The sequence below is a fragment of the Cynocephalus volans genome, chromosome X (genome assembly GCF_027409185.1).
Source record: "Cynocephalus volans isolate mCynVol1 chromosome X, mCynVol1.pri, whole genome shotgun sequence".
NCBI lineage: Eukaryota > Metazoa > Chordata > Mammalia > Dermoptera > Cynocephalidae > Cynocephalus > Cynocephalus volans.
Genome location: NC_084478.1, coordinates 47,817,617 through 47,834,724, shown reverse-complemented (window position 1 = coordinate 47,834,724; position 17,108 = coordinate 47,817,617). Strand labels below are relative to the sequence as shown.

The 17,108-nt window shown below is 37.4% G+C and overlaps 1 protein-coding gene across 1 annotated transcript in view; it reads right to left on the bottom strand.

Annotated features, from left to right (window-relative positions):
- LOC134367978 (cilia- and flagella-associated protein 47-like) overlaps window positions 1-11,693 on the bottom strand; it is a 1,412,159-nt gene extending 1,400,466 nt beyond the window's left edge. The window contains 4 exon segments of the mRNA XM_063084614.1: window positions 3,967-4,110; window positions 4,695-4,860; window positions 8,175-8,360; window positions 11,559-11,693. Coding sequence (XP_062940684.1) covers window positions 3,967-4,110; window positions 4,695-4,860; window positions 8,175-8,360; window positions 11,559-11,693 — 631 coding nt within the window.
- Between the last annotated feature and the right edge of the window lie 5,415 nt (window positions 11,694-17,108).

Below are 17,108 nucleotides of genomic sequence, written 5' to 3'. Positions count from 1 at the left end.
ACCTGGAGGAATTGGATAAATTTATGGAAACATACAAATTACCAACTTTGAACCAAGAAGACATAGAAAACCTGACAAGACCAGTAGCAAGCAATGCAATTGAAGCACTAAACAGTGGTCTCCCGACAAAGAAAAGCCCAGGATTGGATGGATTTACTGCTCAATTCCTCCAAACTTTAAAAGAGAAATTAATACCAATTCTCATCAAACTACTCCAAAAAATTGAAACAGAAGCCACTCTCCCAAACTCATTCTATGAGGCCAGTATCACTCTGATACCAAAACCAGACAAAGATATACCAAAAAAAAAAAAAAAAAGAAAGAAAATAACACACCAATATCTTTGATTGACATGGACACAAAAATCCTCAACAAAATATTAGCAATCAGAATATGACAACACATCAAAAAATTATACAGCATGATCAAGTGGGATTCATCCCAGAGATGCAAGGATGTTTCAACATACACAAGTCAATAAATGTGATATATCACGTCAACAAAATCAAGGGAAAAAATTGGTACTATTATCTCAATAGATTCCTGTTGCTTTTGCCTCCCATGGATATGTCACACCTTTTTCCCTGGGTGATGGACCCACCAAAGATTACTCAAAGCCCATCTCATCTGAGCAGTGAGAAGCCCCCAAAAGGGGTTGATCTCTCAGAACCCTCAAGAGTGAGGCATTCCTTCCATTTGGGAAATTAACCACAAACTGGGGTTCTCTTCCCATGTTTATTTTCCAGACCAGGAAGTTCCAGGAAGAAAACATTGGCTGGATTTGGCTAAGTGCAGTTTAACAAATTTAACACTAGAAACTGGTAACATTCAGTAAGACAGGCAAGGCCACATTCCATAATGCACTTTGCAACAAAAGCTTGAATTTAGCAAACATTCTTTTCTTACAGCAATTTCCCAGTATCTTTATATATCAATCAGTAACCTGTCTGTCTTTGAGCCAGCAACCTTGCTGTGTTACAATTCTTTATTTTACAACAGAGACTATGTAGCCTGGGGAAAATTTCCTGTCCTTTACAAGGTCAATATTTGAAACTGCAAGGCTTTGGAAAACCAGGCCCTGTGAAGTACATTTGCTTTATGCATACTCCACATCTCCCCCCATTTTATTTATTTAAAAGAAAAAGCAAAAGCTATAGATCAGGTTTTCACAGATAAGACAAAAGCATTTAAAGCAAAATTGGTATCATTTAGCATGGCAAGTCCTTTTAATTAACTTCAGGTAAGGACTGATAATGTCCTCATCTCAGAGTGGCAGCATTGGCATCATTCCAGGTGCTATGAATTGAGAGTAATTACCAACTGTTAAAATTCCGGAATGTGATTCTGCTCCATATAATAGCTGGTTCTGACCCAGAGAGTTTGTTAATGTTCACCTGTCCAGGGCATTACTGTTTTTAAAGCATCAAATCTTTTGTAAAATTTTTGATCAATTACAAGTCTTTTGTATAGGAATAGGATGTCTCATCAAAGTTACAAACACCCTCTTTAAGATCAGGAAAATTTAGAGAACTGCTTTTGTAGAGAAGACATTATTTCCCCCTTTATGATCAAGGCATTCCTCATAAAAGCATTGATGATCAATATCTTGATTGAAAAGCTCTTACTTTTCTTTGTATAAATCCCACACTGCTGGGAAGCCTTTCCCAGGTGATGATCTGTCCCACGTCAGGGGGGAAAGATGAACAGCAGGATGAAGCAGCATTTAGGCCAAATTAAGGGAACACGAAAGAGGAGTCACAACTTAGAAGTGAGACATACTATCTTATATCCAAAGTTTAAATTGTATACTGTTATAAAAGAGAGAGAGATAATTTTCATTGGATTTATAAAAATAACCACATTGCCATAGTAATCATAAGGATACTTAAAGTTATTAAATTTGGGGGGATCAAATAGGGAGAAAACAAATACTTTTATCTCTGTTTTAAATGACATTTTACCAAACGATTGTTAGTTACAGATAGCTTAAGAGAGACAGAGAGTTTTCTTAAATTTGGAGAACAAAACATTAAGAAAACCAGCAGAGTTTCAAACTAAGGAAATCGTAAATCCCATAATTCTTTTTAATTAGCTCACTAATTAACTTTTGTTGTTTTGACCTTTGTGAACAATTTTACAAACCCATCAATTTCTTCATTAGAATTTGGGAAATTTAGTTTAAAGGTATGAAGTCAAAGTTTGTCAGGAAACTGTACCTATCAGAGTTTTTTCATGAGGTGTTTGAAAACATAGCATTTTAAAATTATAATTAAACCTAGATTATGACTGGTAGCATTTATATCAAGACACAGATATTTAAGAACCTTACAAGAGGAACACATATCCATAACACCTTCAGTACTGACAGTGCTTTCCCATATATTCTAATTTATTAAAAAGCCAATTAGTTTTGATACATTTTTTTATATATCCTTTGAGAAGCTCCAGGGCCCTTGGAATTCCTCAGTTATTTTAAACCAAAAAAGGTTGGGTTTTTAGTTTTGGAAAGCCTTGTCAAGTAACAAAAGTCTTAAAACACTTAGTTGAATAAAATCACAGACTATTACAAACAGTAAAACCAAAGTGACAGAGGGTTTCAAAGTCAAAGAGCACTAGAAATTATCATGAAATAAGTTTCTTAATCTAGTTATCTAAGAGACAAAGAAAACCTTTTACAATTGTGTATTAAGAGCAGTCAAGTGAAAAGACCTCTACTACTCCTGTTTGATTAGTAAACCCAGGCAATGATGTGTGCTGATAAGAACAGTTTTATACATTCAGGTTTGTAAATAGGCATCCATTTATCAGATCAAATTATACAAAGCCCAGTTTGACATTTAGATATTTTTACCAAATACATATTTACAGTTTCCCAACCAAAAACTTGGTGTATTAGATATATAACCTTATCAGTTAATGTTTAATAGAGCCTATGTGATATTGGGCATAGGCTTCCTTTCACTAGCCATTTTAGGTCTCGGGTTTCCACGTGGCATTTCGAGCCATGTGGAGCTTAAGACAGAGGAGAGTATTTACAAAGATAAAGTCTAAAAGATATTGTTTGTCCCAGCATGGTCAGGAGGCAGACCTGACATAACAAGGAGACACATTGACCTAGAGACAGATTTAGGTAAAAGGTTTAAATAAAAATTTGAAAATAAATCTATCAAAACTTTAGAAAATTTAAGTCATGTGAACTTGAAAAGTATACTTAATTTGCTAATGAGCATGCATTAATTATAAGCCAATTTGGTACCTTGCACATAACACAACTACACATACAGAAATAAACATATAGACATAACATACAGCTTAAACATGCATATATGCAGACAGAAACAAAGAGAATAAACAAGGATCTTACAGGTTTTGTTCAAGATGTAGAAAAAGCTCACTAGTAAAAAGGACAGTCAGGTTTAGATTATGTTTTTCTTTTTATTGGTGAGGCCTCAGCCTACCTTAAAGAAAGCAAGATAACAAATTTACATTGTAAAGCAAAGTATGCAAGCTTTTTCAAGAAGATGCAGAGAAGATTTTCTTCCTTTTAAGAAAACTGCATAGAAATCTACCATAAGATTTTGTGAAGAAATACATAGATGAGAGTAGAAGAGAATTTAGAAGTCTGTTTAAGAAAAACAGCTGGATGCCAGAAAATTTGAGTCCATGTAGTTAAACAGGTGATTCTAGGCCAGTTTTTGTTTCACTAATGAGCCACTGAGCTCAAGGGCTGAGCTATTTTTTTTTTTTTTTGTCTTTTTTTGTGACCGGCACTCAGCCAGGGAGTGCACCAGCCATTCCTATATAGGATCCGAATCTGCAGTGGGAGCGTCGCTGCGCTCCCAGCGCCGCACTCTCCCTAGTGCGCCACGGGCTCGGCCCAAGGGCTGAGCTATTGAAAGCTATCTGACTGTTGAAGTTTCTAAATTTTCCCTGGGTCAATTTGCCGCTTGTCATAATTTTCATTACTGGTGATCTGATGTGTACCATCCCCGATGAGATAGATTGAGGTGCAATGGTGAGGCACTGAGATTTTGGGATCAGATGCAATTCCTGATCTGGTTTGGGGTTCCACATAAGGTTTAACAGCCTTAGCAGGAATCCATAGCAGGCCTGTGGGAGAGAGAACAGATGCATACCCTCTTCCCCATGTTAACAATAAAACAGGTCTCAACAATGGTGGTCCCGTTGACAGGTGGTGGAATAAAACCAAGGGTCTAGGTCTCTTTTTAGGAGGAATAAAGTGTTATTCTGTGGCCATTATTTTTTGGGAATTACAGTTTAAAAAATTTAGTGTAAACAGAGCTTTAAAGACCTGTCCATGATGGGCCATTCCTATATCTATATTATATCTCCTTTGTTTACTTATTTGAGATTTAGAAGGCCAGTAGTTATGTCAAAAATTGCTTGGCCAGTGGGGTTGAATGGGGTTCCTGTAACATGTTTAATGTTCCAGTTGTCACAGAATACTTGAAAGACTTTGGAGGTGTATGCAAGTCCATTATCTGTCTTAATTTGATTTGGACTCCCCATGGTGGCAAGGGCAGAAAAACAATATTTTTTACCATGTTTAGCAGTTTCTCCTGTTTGGGCAATGGCATGAATAAGAGCAGAGTAAGTATCAAGAGTAGCATGTAAATATTTAAGATGTCTGAAATTAGAATAATGAGTGACTTTCATTTGTCAAATTTCATTACCTTTTATTCCTCGAGGATCAGCTCCTCCAGGGAAATTAGATTTAGAAAACCTCTGACAATCAGGAAAAGCATGTACAATATCTTGAGCTTGCCTGTAAGATATCTGATGCATGTTAGCCAAAGCTTGTGCACCCTGATGAAAAAACTGATGAGAATCAACAGCTTTCTGTAATACATCATTATACATAACAAAGTGATCAGCCATATAATTTCCAATTGAATAAAGGGCCAGGAAGACCAGAATGAGAATGTATGTGTGTTACATAGAAAGGATGATGTCTTTTGTGAATAAGTTTTTGTAAATGTCCAAACATTTCAAATAAAAGAATATCATTTACCTCACAGATAGATGCATCTTGAATTACCTGTAAGACTCCAACTACGAAGGCAGAGTTAGCTACTAAATTAAGTGGCTGATGGTAAAAATGTTGTAAACCTGCAATGGCAGCTGTCAACTCAGCCCTCTGAGTGGACTTATGATGGATGGTAACAAAATGTTTCCAGATTCCCTGTTCCTGCCATGTTATAGATCCCTTTCCTGATTGGCCAGAACCATCGATAAACAAAGGTAGTGCTTGAGGGAGAGGAATAGGGGATAAACAGGATTTTAATTGTATGGGCAGTATTTGGAGTCCTTGCAAAATTTTATCATGGGGTAATGAGAATTGCATGTTACCAACAAAATCAGCCATAGTTATCTGTAAAGACCCTGATTGTTCAAGGGCAATGTAAAAATCAGTTTTAGAAAGACCAGGATTAATAACATCAGTATCACACCCAGTAAGTACTTGACAATGGTGTCCTCCCCCAGTGAGCAGCCAAATACATTGTTTCAATTCAGTATGTAATATGCTTTTTTGTTGATGGAGTAAGAAAATCCATTCCATGACTCCTATTTGAGGACGAAATTGGCAAAGCAAACCTGTGGCACTATGTGGGGTGTTTAAAATAATGAAATGAATGACTTGAGATTTAACATGGGTTAATGGTCTGTAATGTAAAAAGGATTCAATCTGTTTTAATTTTAATCCTCCTTCTTCAGATAAGTAAAGAGGGGAGGACAGATCAGGGTCTCCCTTTAAGGTATTAAACAAATGTTGTAACTGATAAGTTGGAACACCCATAGAAGGGCAGAACCAGTTAATGCAGCCAAGTAATTTTGTAAGTCATTTAGAGTAAAAGGCTCCTGAATATGGAAAGATATATTTTGTGGCAGTATACTTCTCGGAGTGATTAAAACCAAGGCATTTCCTAGGCTCCTTTTTTTGAATTTTATCTGGAGCTACATGTAAACCAGCATTATTAACTTGTTTGATTAAATGTAAATAAACTTGTGATAGCAGTTCTGGATTTTCATGAGCATTGTCAGTTTGTCTAGTTACACCATCTTGAAGACAATTAATACAATCTATATAAGGCTCAGTGTGTCCCCATCTAACAGTAGCAAAAGATTTAGTGGGAGTATTCCTGGGAGTATGCCATGGCTCAAAATGTCCCATTTGCAACTGTTTTTTAACCAGTGAAGTAATTTGATTTAATTTCTCCCCTTTAAGAGGTGACTGTTACACCCAAATTGGAAGACCAGTAGTCCATTGTCATTTGACTGGTGGGACTATGGGCCTGGCCATCATGATAAATTTTGAAGGTGATGTCCCAATATAAATATCCCATTTAGCAGGGAGGTCTTGGCTCCATAGTATTTGAGGGAGATCTGGAACATAAGGCATAATGGAGGCAGTTTGTCCCTTGGGACCAGTTCATAACAAAGGATTTTTACTTTGATAAGGGATTTTGAACCCACCTAATTCAGTAAGTGTAACCGGTGAAGAAGTTACTTTCCATATTGGAGTCCAATCCTTTTTAGCAATTATGGTAACATCAGCCCCCAAATCTGTAATTAATTTTTGTTCAACTGCCGGAGACCACCTCTGCAGGATTCGTTGGACCTGAATAGGTGGTGTAGATGGTGAAAAGGAAGAGATGGACCACAGATGTCTAGTGCAAGTGTGGACAACAACCACAAGAATTTTGCTTTATTTATATTTTTTACTTAACCTTTTACATGATGATTTATCTTTTAATCAAAACATATATTATTTCATCTCTATAGGAAAAGAAAAAACAGAAGATTTCAAAGCACTCATCCTGTGATAAAAGCACCCTCTCATGCATCAATATTTCACCCCAAAGCCTGTGGCTTGTGGCCAGGAAACTATACAATAGCAGCATGTTTGGCATTAGAGAGCATCAGACTTTTAGTTTAAACTATAATTCTTAACCTTCTTAACTTACAATTTAATCATTTTTTAATCTTACATATATTACTACTCTTAATTTTAATAACGTTGATTAGTTATGGTTAACAATTTAATTTTGCTTATACCCTATATTGATCATTTTAATTTATAATCAAAATCACAATGTTTATACCTTTTATTTTTCTGCCAATAAACTCCAGGAATAGCACAGGGGACAAAGTGAAAAGTTAAATGATTCTACTCAAACTAACAAAAACACACTATACCATTCTTATTATTACTAAGGAAAGAACATGCTCTTGGTAAATCAAGTGAAACTGTGAGAGTGGGAAGAAACAAAGAAATCTGTAACTTATTGATGATCAATTAGTTATAAACATTACTGCACCCAAAACCACCGTCTCCCTAGGGGAATGTAGATAGAAATCTAACATTATAACTTCATTCCACACGTACAAGAGCATGACTACAGGCACAATGGGTCCATGCACATATCACTAACAAGAAAGTTTAATAACAAAATTAAATGGAGCCAACCTATACCGGGAACACGCATCAAAAACACCTTTAGTACTGACAATGCCTTTTTAAATAAACCTATTAATTTTGATGTATTTTAACATGTCCTTTGAGAAACTCCAGGGAATTTCCCAAAGCCATACTAAGCCAAGAAGTTAGGCTGTTTAATTCTGGGAAGCCTTGTCAAGCAACCAAAGGTGAACAAACAAGAAATTTCATGGAGCTTTGCCACACACATGGGACCCCCTTGTAGCCTGCAGGATGGCTCTCAACATTCAACAGATAATGCCAACAGTGGCTGAGTCTTATCTAATCTTTGTATCCAAAATACATCAGGGGAAGCAAGTGGTTGAAGTTGAGATTTTGTTTCAGGAACTTTGTCCCAAGGCTTTATGGCTGCTCTAGTTGTTTGATCATGTAACATGTCCATGCTAATTTGAACCTCATTTCATAAATTTTTGAGTGAAATAGCATGTAAGGCCTCTTGATATTCTTTCAGCCATACAGTATATTGAGCAGGAGTTAAAACAGTTTTTCCAAAAGTTTTCCAATGCCAAGGGGTCATATTATACACATTATCAATTGATTCTAAGTATCCATTAGTAAAAATACTATGTAAGCCATTTTCTTTTATGCTCTTTTTAAACCGTTCAAACAAGGTGAATGGGAGGTTTTCGTGTTTTGACTGAGTCTCAGTTCTTACAACAGGAGAGACATGATGAGCATCAACTCCCATGTTATGTCCTTCAAGACAGGACTGCATCAAGGGAATAAATGAGTTATTTGCCTCCAAAGGCGGAGGTGGGGGGCTAGGAGGAGGAGGAGGAGGCCAGGATTGTTTTTCATCCTCTTTGATGGCATAAACACGTTTTTTCCTTTTGTTAAGGTTCTGAATAATTTGTAAAGCAATTTGACAAAATTTCCAAACCACTATAATCAATAATAATTTAGTTAGATGATGGTTAATTACTTTATAACCTACTGCCTTAAGGAGACATAGAAGGACTGAACTATGTTGAACTTCCCTCTTAGACAGTAAACTACCCATAATGGCCAGAATATATAGAGAATTCAGAGTAAGAAAGCAATACTTCTGGGCAAAACCCTAAGTAGACACTGCAGCAGGTGTGCAATTGCTTATTTGAAAGGCACCCCTGTGATCCCCTTTACTGGGGTGAGTCCCCCTTACTGGGATTTCTCTCTTGACAGGATGAGTAGACGTCCTCTTCCTTTTTCTGGACATTTTTCTGCTTTTCCCCCTTTTTGCTGGGTTTTCCGTTTTGTTGGGATGGGTGGCAGACACGCTGTTTCTTTTCCCCCCTTTTGTCAGGCCCTCCCTTTGGTTGGGATAAGTGGCAGATGTACTCTTTCCTTTCCTTTCCCAGTCTTAGCAGGTCAGTCTCCAATCTGTGGACCCAAAATTTGTCACATCAGGGTCACCATTTGTTGCTTTTGCCTCCCATGGATTTGTCACCCCTTTTCCCCTGGGTGACAGAGCCACCAAAGATTACCCATCTCTTCTGAGCAGTGAGAAGACCCAAAATGGGTTAATCTCCTGGGACCCTAAAGAGTGAGGCATTCCTTCCATTTGGGAAATTTACTATGAATTGGGGTTCTCTTCCCACATTTATTCTCCAGACCAGGAAGTTACTGGAAGAGAACACAGGTGGGGTTTTTGCTAAGTACAGTTTAACAAGTTTAACAATAGAAACTGGTAATATGCAATTAAGTTGATCCACTAGCAAAAGCTTGATTTTAACAAACATTCTTTTCTTACAACAACTTCCCAGAATCTTTACATATCAGTCAGTAACCTTTCTGTCTTTGAGTCAGCAACCTTGCTGTGTTACAATTCTTTATCTTACAACAGAGACTATATAGTCTGAGGAAATTTTCCTGTGCTTTTCAAGGTCAATATTTGAAACTGCAAGGCTTTGGAAAACCAGGCCCTGTGAAGGACATTTGCTTTCTGCATACTCCACAGATTCCAAAAAGGCATTTGACAAAACTCAACATCCCTTCATGATAAATATTCTTAGCAAATTATGTATAGAAGAAAATTATCTCAACACAATCAAAACCATGTATGACAAACCCACTGCCAATATCATTCTGAATGGGGAAAAGCTGATAGCTTTTCCTTTAAGGAGAGGAGCAAGACTACGATTACCCCTCTCACCATTCCTATTTAACATAGTATTAGAAGTACTAGCCAGGGAAATTATGCAAGAGAAAGAAATAAAATGCATCCAGATTTTGTTTCATCTTGAAGAACTCCCTTTAGCATTTCTTGTAAGACAGGTCTCATGGTGTATACTACTTCAGCATTTTTTTTCCTGGTAATGTCCCTATCTCCCTTATTTCTAAAGGACAGCTTTGCCAGATATAATATTCTTGGTTGGCAGTTTTTAAAATTTTTCAACAATTTGAATATATTATCCCACTTCCTCTGTGCCTGCAAAGTTTCTGCTAAGAAGTCAGATGAAAGCCTCATTGTGGTTCCCATGCATATTATAAGTCACCTTTCTCTTGCTTCTTTTAAGATTCTTTATCTTTGAATTTTGACCATTTGATTATAATGTGTCTCAGAGTATTTTTCTTCTGTTTTAGTTTTTTTGGGGTCATTTGAGATTCATGAACCTGGATATCCATATACTAATCAAGATTTGGGAATTTCTCAGCCAGTATTTTTTTTTTTTAATAAGCTTTCTTCCCCTTTTCCTCTGTTGGGGCTCATATATTTTGTGTGATTGTGTATTTGATGGTATCTTATAGGCTCCTTATGTTTTCTGTACAATTTTTCATTTTTTTTTCTTTTTGTTCCTCTAATTTCAAATGACCTGTCTCTGACTTTACTAATTCTTTCTTCTGCATGATCAAGTCTGCTGTTGTAGCTCTCCATTGAACTTCAGTTATGTCATTATATTCTTCAGGTCCAGTGTTTTTGTTTGATTGTTTTTTAATGGTTTCTATGCCCATATTAATATTCTCATTTTGCACATGCATTGTTTTCCTGATTATATTTACTTGTCTACCTGTGTTTTCTTGCATCTCACTGAGCTTCTTTATAATGATTATTATTAATTCTTTCCCAGGAAATTCCTAGATATCCATAGCTTTGGGATCAGTTACTGGTGCTTTATTAGTTTCCTTTGGTGGTATCATATTTGCCTGATTCTATGTTATCTGTGTACTCTTGTGTTGGCATCAGTGCATTTAAAGGAGCAAACACTTCTTATAGTCCTTCCAGACTAGTTGTGGTAGGTAAAGAAATTCTCCTATTGAGTCCCTGAGCTCAATTGGATTGCCTCTGGGATCATGGTCTAGTGGAGTTGGAACTGGGTCTTGTGTCTGCTCTGGGTTGACAGTGGGGTACACGGTTAGTGATTCTGTTAACAGGTGCTTGAGCGAGTGTGAATTCTGTCTGGTTCCTGGGTAGACTGAAATGCACTCAAGAACTTGCTCAGTAGGGCTAGCACTAGAAAGAGGATTGGTTTCAGAATTCACAGAAGTCAGGCCTGTTACCAAATGCTGGATCACTGAGTATTTCTTTGGACAGGCAGTGCTAACCCCAGACCATGGCTGAGAGAGCCTGGAATTGAATCACAGGGCTATTTCAGTGTCCACTGACAAGACAAAGGCCTGCAAAGCCTCATTCTAGGAGCAAGGACTTGCATGTCTGCCATTGGTTCCCCAGACAGGAAGGATTGCTCTCAGACCACAGTTTAAAGGGGCTGGAGCTGAATAACAGGGCTATTTCAAGATTCAAAATTGGACCAATATCAGCAGACCTGTCTCTAGGGGCACAGATGGGAGTGTTTTCCTATGAATCCCTAGGCAGGCAGCAGTGATCCCAGACCACAACTGAAGCAGGCTGGAGCCATTTTACAGGCCCATTTCAAGATCTGCTGTGAGTCTGAGCTTAGCAAGCCTGCCTCAAGGACACAGATAGGTGTGTCTCCCTGAGGGTCCCTGGGTTGGTAGGACTTCTCTCAGACCATAACTGAGAGGGGTTGGAGCCAAGTTACAGGGCCATTTCAGGATCCACAGACAAAACCAAGGTCAGTGGGCCTGTCATCCAAAATACAAGAGGGTGTGACTCCTCCCAGGTCCCTTTGTGGATGGTCCTGATGGCAGGACCAAGTCTAAAGGGGGCTGTAGATGATTCATCAGTTATGGGGTTATATCTGGGTCTGAAGCTGGGACCATGGTTGGTGAACATGTTAGCTGCACATGGGTCTGCCCTCTCAAATTGACCCTCCTAGGTCTTGGGCTCCACTGGGTTTTTACAACTTCCTACCTGAATTCTAAATCGCCTACAAAGGCACTTCTGTCTGTGGATGGCTGAAAACTTGCTGTTGTTGTGGGAGAAAGTGAACCAGGAACTTGCTATTCTGCCATCTTTCTAAAGTCTGCTTTAGATCCATTTTGATTTAGTTTTTGTATATAATGTAAAGCATGGATAGAGACTTTTTTTGTCACGTGGTTCACATTTTCAAGCAGTATTTGTTGAAAAGACTATTCTTTCTGCAATGCATTGCCATTGTACCTTTGTTAAAATTTAGTTGTTCATGTGTTTTGGGGTCTAACTCTGTAATTTCATTTATGTTTCATTTAGCTATGTGTCTATATTTATTCCAATATCACACTGTTTTGATTAGTATAGCTTTATAATATGATTTGAAATCAGGTAGTGTTTTATTGCCACGTTGATTTTCTTTGTCAACATTGTTTTAGCTGCTCTAATTACTTTGCATTTCCATATGATTTTTAAAATGAGCCTATCGATTTCTACAAAAGATCCTGCTGGGATTTTGATTGGTATGGAGTGTTGAATATATGAATCAATCAAATGTGTCTTTTTTGTATATCTTCTATGGCTCTGTATAACTTTTTGACCATATGGAATATAGTTAAAATAACTGTTTAATGTCCTTGTCTGATAATTCTAACTATGTATAAGTATTTGGTAGGCTGGATTGATTAATTATTCTCTTCAGTATGGGTTGTTTTCCTGCTTCTTTTTATACCTAGTAAGGTGCCTTTGGGAGCCAGATACAGTAAGTTTTCCCTCATTAAGTGATGGATATATTTTGTATTCCTATAAATTTCCTTGAGCTGTGTTCTGGAATGAAGTTACTTCACTTTAAAACAGATTGATCCTTTCAGGTTTTGCTTTATAAAAGTTATTTGGGTCCCGAGTAATGCTCTGAATAGTAATAATTATTCTCTACTACTGAGAAAAGAACTTCCTTATTTCTCTGCCCCAGTGCCTTATGAATCATGAGTTTGTTTCTTTGCTTGTTAGCTTTTCCAATTTGCCGGAAGGGAAGTCATTATTCCTGATCTGCATGCATGTTGAATTATTCTATAATCTTTTCAATTTTTCCCTGGCTTTGGATAGTTTTCTCACATCCATGAGCCTACCAGTATTTTTCTGAATAATTAACAGAAACTCTTGGCAGAACTCTGAGGTTTTCTTTGTGTGCATTTCTCTCCTACTCAGCAAGACTCGCCTAGATTTCTTCCTTTTTCTCAAGTATCATTTTTTTTTCATTGCCTAACATCCAGTGTCTTGAAAACTCTTGTTTTACATACTTATAGATTTTATTGTTTGTTGCAAGTAGATGGGAAAATTTGATCCCTGTTACTCAAACTTGGACAGTAGTGAAAGTTTCTCCTACCTTCTCAAATTGAATTGATATTAAACTTTATTATGTGTTATGGTAATTATAATATATATCACTTACTATGTATTTAAAGTGGTCTTTGCTCCCAATCAGACCAATGGAAACCTTGGATTGAGTATCCAAAAGCTGGGGCCAGACACGGTGATAGGTTGGAACTGATGAGCATGTTACAGAACACAGTGACTCAAAAACAGTGTGAGGGGAGAGAGCTGGGGTGAGACATGCATTCCTGGTCTCCAGAGGATCAATACAGACAGGCATAACATAACAAAACAGGAACAAACTAGGAGTAAACACAAAGCATGGCAAAATGGCCTGGCATTCTGTAATTCCGGCCAAAGGGCTGCCTATGGGTGTTGGTAATTAAAAAAAAAAAAAGGGGGGGGGGGCTAGAATCTAAGTAGGGGGAAATCTGCTTTGGAAAAAACAGTTTTTAAAATTCTTAGCATTGTTTTCCTGTCTGCCCCAATCGTCCTGACCATTATCCATGATGAAATCTTGGCCACGGAACTTTAATTTTTATGCCCTTTCTCATCGTGATAAGGCTGTTAAGCTGCCATTCTCTGTGCTACTGTTTTCCAGCCCCTTACAAAAGAGAAATTGCTATATATTTAATACGTATAACAGGTTTTAGAATGATCCTTATGTTCCATGTTTCAAGAATGTATTTCCTGACAAGATTGAGGAAACACAATCTGCTGTATCATTCTTCTAATTACCCTTTAAAATGTTCACAAAATCTATGAGGTAACTATAAGAAACCTTTGAAAGGTAAGAGAAAAAAGGGTCTGTCTAGGGACCTCAGGAATAGAGAGGTGAACCTGCAGTAAGTTCCCTGGGTTATTTTTGTCTCCAAAATTGCTTGGCCTGGGCACTACAAGTTGGAGTCATATATTCAATTCATTCTGAATGTTCTCCAGTTTGCTCTAGGAAGTTGCTAAGTAGGCTAGTACAACCTCTCATAAGTGCTCATGTTAGTCTGGGAGTAGTAATGACCTGAGGTGACTGATTATCAGGATTTAGGCACAGAACATGAGTTTGCATTTTTTTTTTTTTTTTGTGGCCGGTAAGGGGATCTTAAGCCTTGGCTTGGTGTCACCCTCACCGCGCTCACTGAGCACACCAGCCATCCCTATACAGGATCCGAACCTGCGGCCTCGGAGCGCCCAGCACCGCTGCGCTCCCAGCACTGCACTCTCCCGAGTGAGCCACCTTACTCTTAGAGTGAACACCTTACTCTTCCTGATAGCCCAGTCATGTAAGTATGTCAGAAATGGTTTAAACTCATCATAAAACAATTAATATTCCCTATTCCTGAGAGTGCATGACAACAAACCTATAAATGTTGTTATTATTATTTTTGTTGTCTTTAATCACCTAATCACATGTGCCAATCTTGCTCCTCTTCAGAAATTCCAGGTCCCTGGAACTTCTGGTATTTCAAAAGAAGAGAGAGTCCCTAGAGAAACAGGAAGTTAACTCAAGGTTTTGGTATGAATCAGTTTTTATTGTTAAAGAAAATAATGTAAGCTTCTGCTGACAATCCTTGAAATCATACTATAGCATGGAAGTGATTGCTTGGACATTTGGAAAAATTAAAATTAAAATACCTATATAGTCACATTTCAGATAAATGTTGATTTATGTAGTAAAACATCATATGTTGTGATTTACCATTTCTCATTTTTACTTGGCAAACTGTATATTTTACTCTATTTCCTGGAGTTCACTGTAGTAGTTGTCAGTTTTAGTACATTCTTTAGATGCTATGAGTAACAAGTGCATCATTTTAAATTGCTTACTTTCACATTCACTATGCTACATTGGGAAACTAACTGAGTCAACTTTGACTTGTACTCAATTCTCACATGCAGATTATTGAAAATTCTCTTTACAAGAAACTAATACCATCCTTGTATTTGCTTGTGCAATATTTACATATTTCATTTAAATATTGGTCAGTCTGACACCTCTAGTGATGAAAGTGTTTTCTCTTTCTCTCTTTTTCTTTATTGTTTCTTTTTGGATCTTGTACTTCTGTGCCAATTTTTTTTTTTCATTAAAATAATAAATGCTTCTGTAGTTTTCAAAGCTCTGTGGGTGATTCTGATGTTCAGATGACATTTATAATTCTTAGATTAACTTCTTAACCAGGCTTATTGTTAATCAGGATTATGGAAGTGATATTCCATTAGGTGTATTAAGACATTTATGGCCTTCCAATCACATATTTAACAATTCCATCTTGTTAAAATATATTAACTTTAAGAGCGATGCTCTCATGTATGAATTAATATTTTCAATTTATTGTGTATCTGCTATTTACTAAATACTATAATACTCTATTTCATGTCCCTTCTGAGTGTTGTTAGCTGTACTAATCTTGATTTTGATTTAACTTTTGTTTACTCTTCTATGAGAATGTGACTGTGAACTCTTCTGTTCCTTTCCCTTTTCTCTAGTCCTTTCTGATTCCAGTGTGTTAATCTGAAGCAGGTTTTTACTTTCTCCTTTTCCTGTTAGCTTGATTGGTTTTCTTTCCCATATGCTGTATATTGATTCCCCGTAAGCCTACCAGTGCAGCTGTAAATTTAGGATTTGAGCTCTAGAGAGGAGCTCAGATCAGGAACACAGTTTTGGGAGCCATTCACATAATGAAAAAAATAAATTATATAAGAATTTACAATGGACTAACACTCATGTTACCTCATTTGACATTCTGTAAAAGTTTTATTTTGTAGGTGAAGAAACTGAAATTCACAGAGGTTAAGTGACCTTCTCAACATCACAGAGCCACTAAATGATGGAGCCTGGACTTGAGCCAATTCTAATCACCTTTTCAACACTGCAGTGCAACCCTGCAGCAATGCTACCAATCATTGCCACCTTACTGATCTGCCTCACGGCCCAGGTGAAGAGAGTTCTAGGTGGGTAACAAAGCTCTGAAATCTTAGTCCTCTATATTTCTTCTGACAGACTATGGAACACAATTTGGAAATCCTGGCTTTTTTAAAACAGGAAGTTTCCTAGAACTATAGTCCTCAAATTTGAAAAACATGTGGTTCCCCTGGAGATCTTGCTAAAATGTAAATACTGACTCATTGCCTGATGTGGTGCCTGAGATTCTGCATTTCTAGCAAGCTCCCAAATGATGTCTATGCTGCTGGTCTTTGGACCTCGCTTTGAATAGCAAGGCTTGGATTTTCTGGGTGGTATTGCCACTACAGAACAGAACAGTATCGTAGCCTTCTAATTCCCTCCTTCCCTGGTAACTTCTGCTTTGGTGACTAAGAAAGAGCTGACAGGAGCATAACTAAAGTCTCTTTTTCTTTGAGTTCCAGAGTACTGCTGGCTAGTCAGGAGCAGCTTAGTCCAATATCCTAACTGTGTATTCTTGTCTTATTCTAGTGAAGAGGAGGAATCATCTCTTGCTCTCCCTCTCACTTTTCTGATTTTGTATATGACAAAAAACACATAATAGATCTCTTCAATTGTATTTTACCTTTGTCCTCCAAAAGCCAGTTGAGTTAAAATAAATGCACCACTAAGATTTCATGATCTATAGCAGTAGCAAGCAAGGTTTTCACTGATCCTGGGAATGAAGGCTCCACCGTGAGTTTTTAAATTACCCAAGACTGAGAGCAAGATTGGCCCCAGGATCAGAGATAGGCCCAAGCATAGATATAAGATCATACGGCTCTGGCTGTGTAGAGATAGAAGCTTCAGGAGCAGAAAAATAGGCAGATTCCTAGATCTAACTCCCAGAAAACCAGAATCAATAAATATAGTGTGGGGTCCAGGAATATAAATGGTATTCTAACACATACTGTAGAGCTCTTACTTTGAGAAACACTGGTTTTTGTTCAATATCTAAAGGCCATTTTCTTTTTTTTAGCAGTTGAAAGGAATGTCTGATAGTTATAGAATAGATGCATATAAGTAAAGTA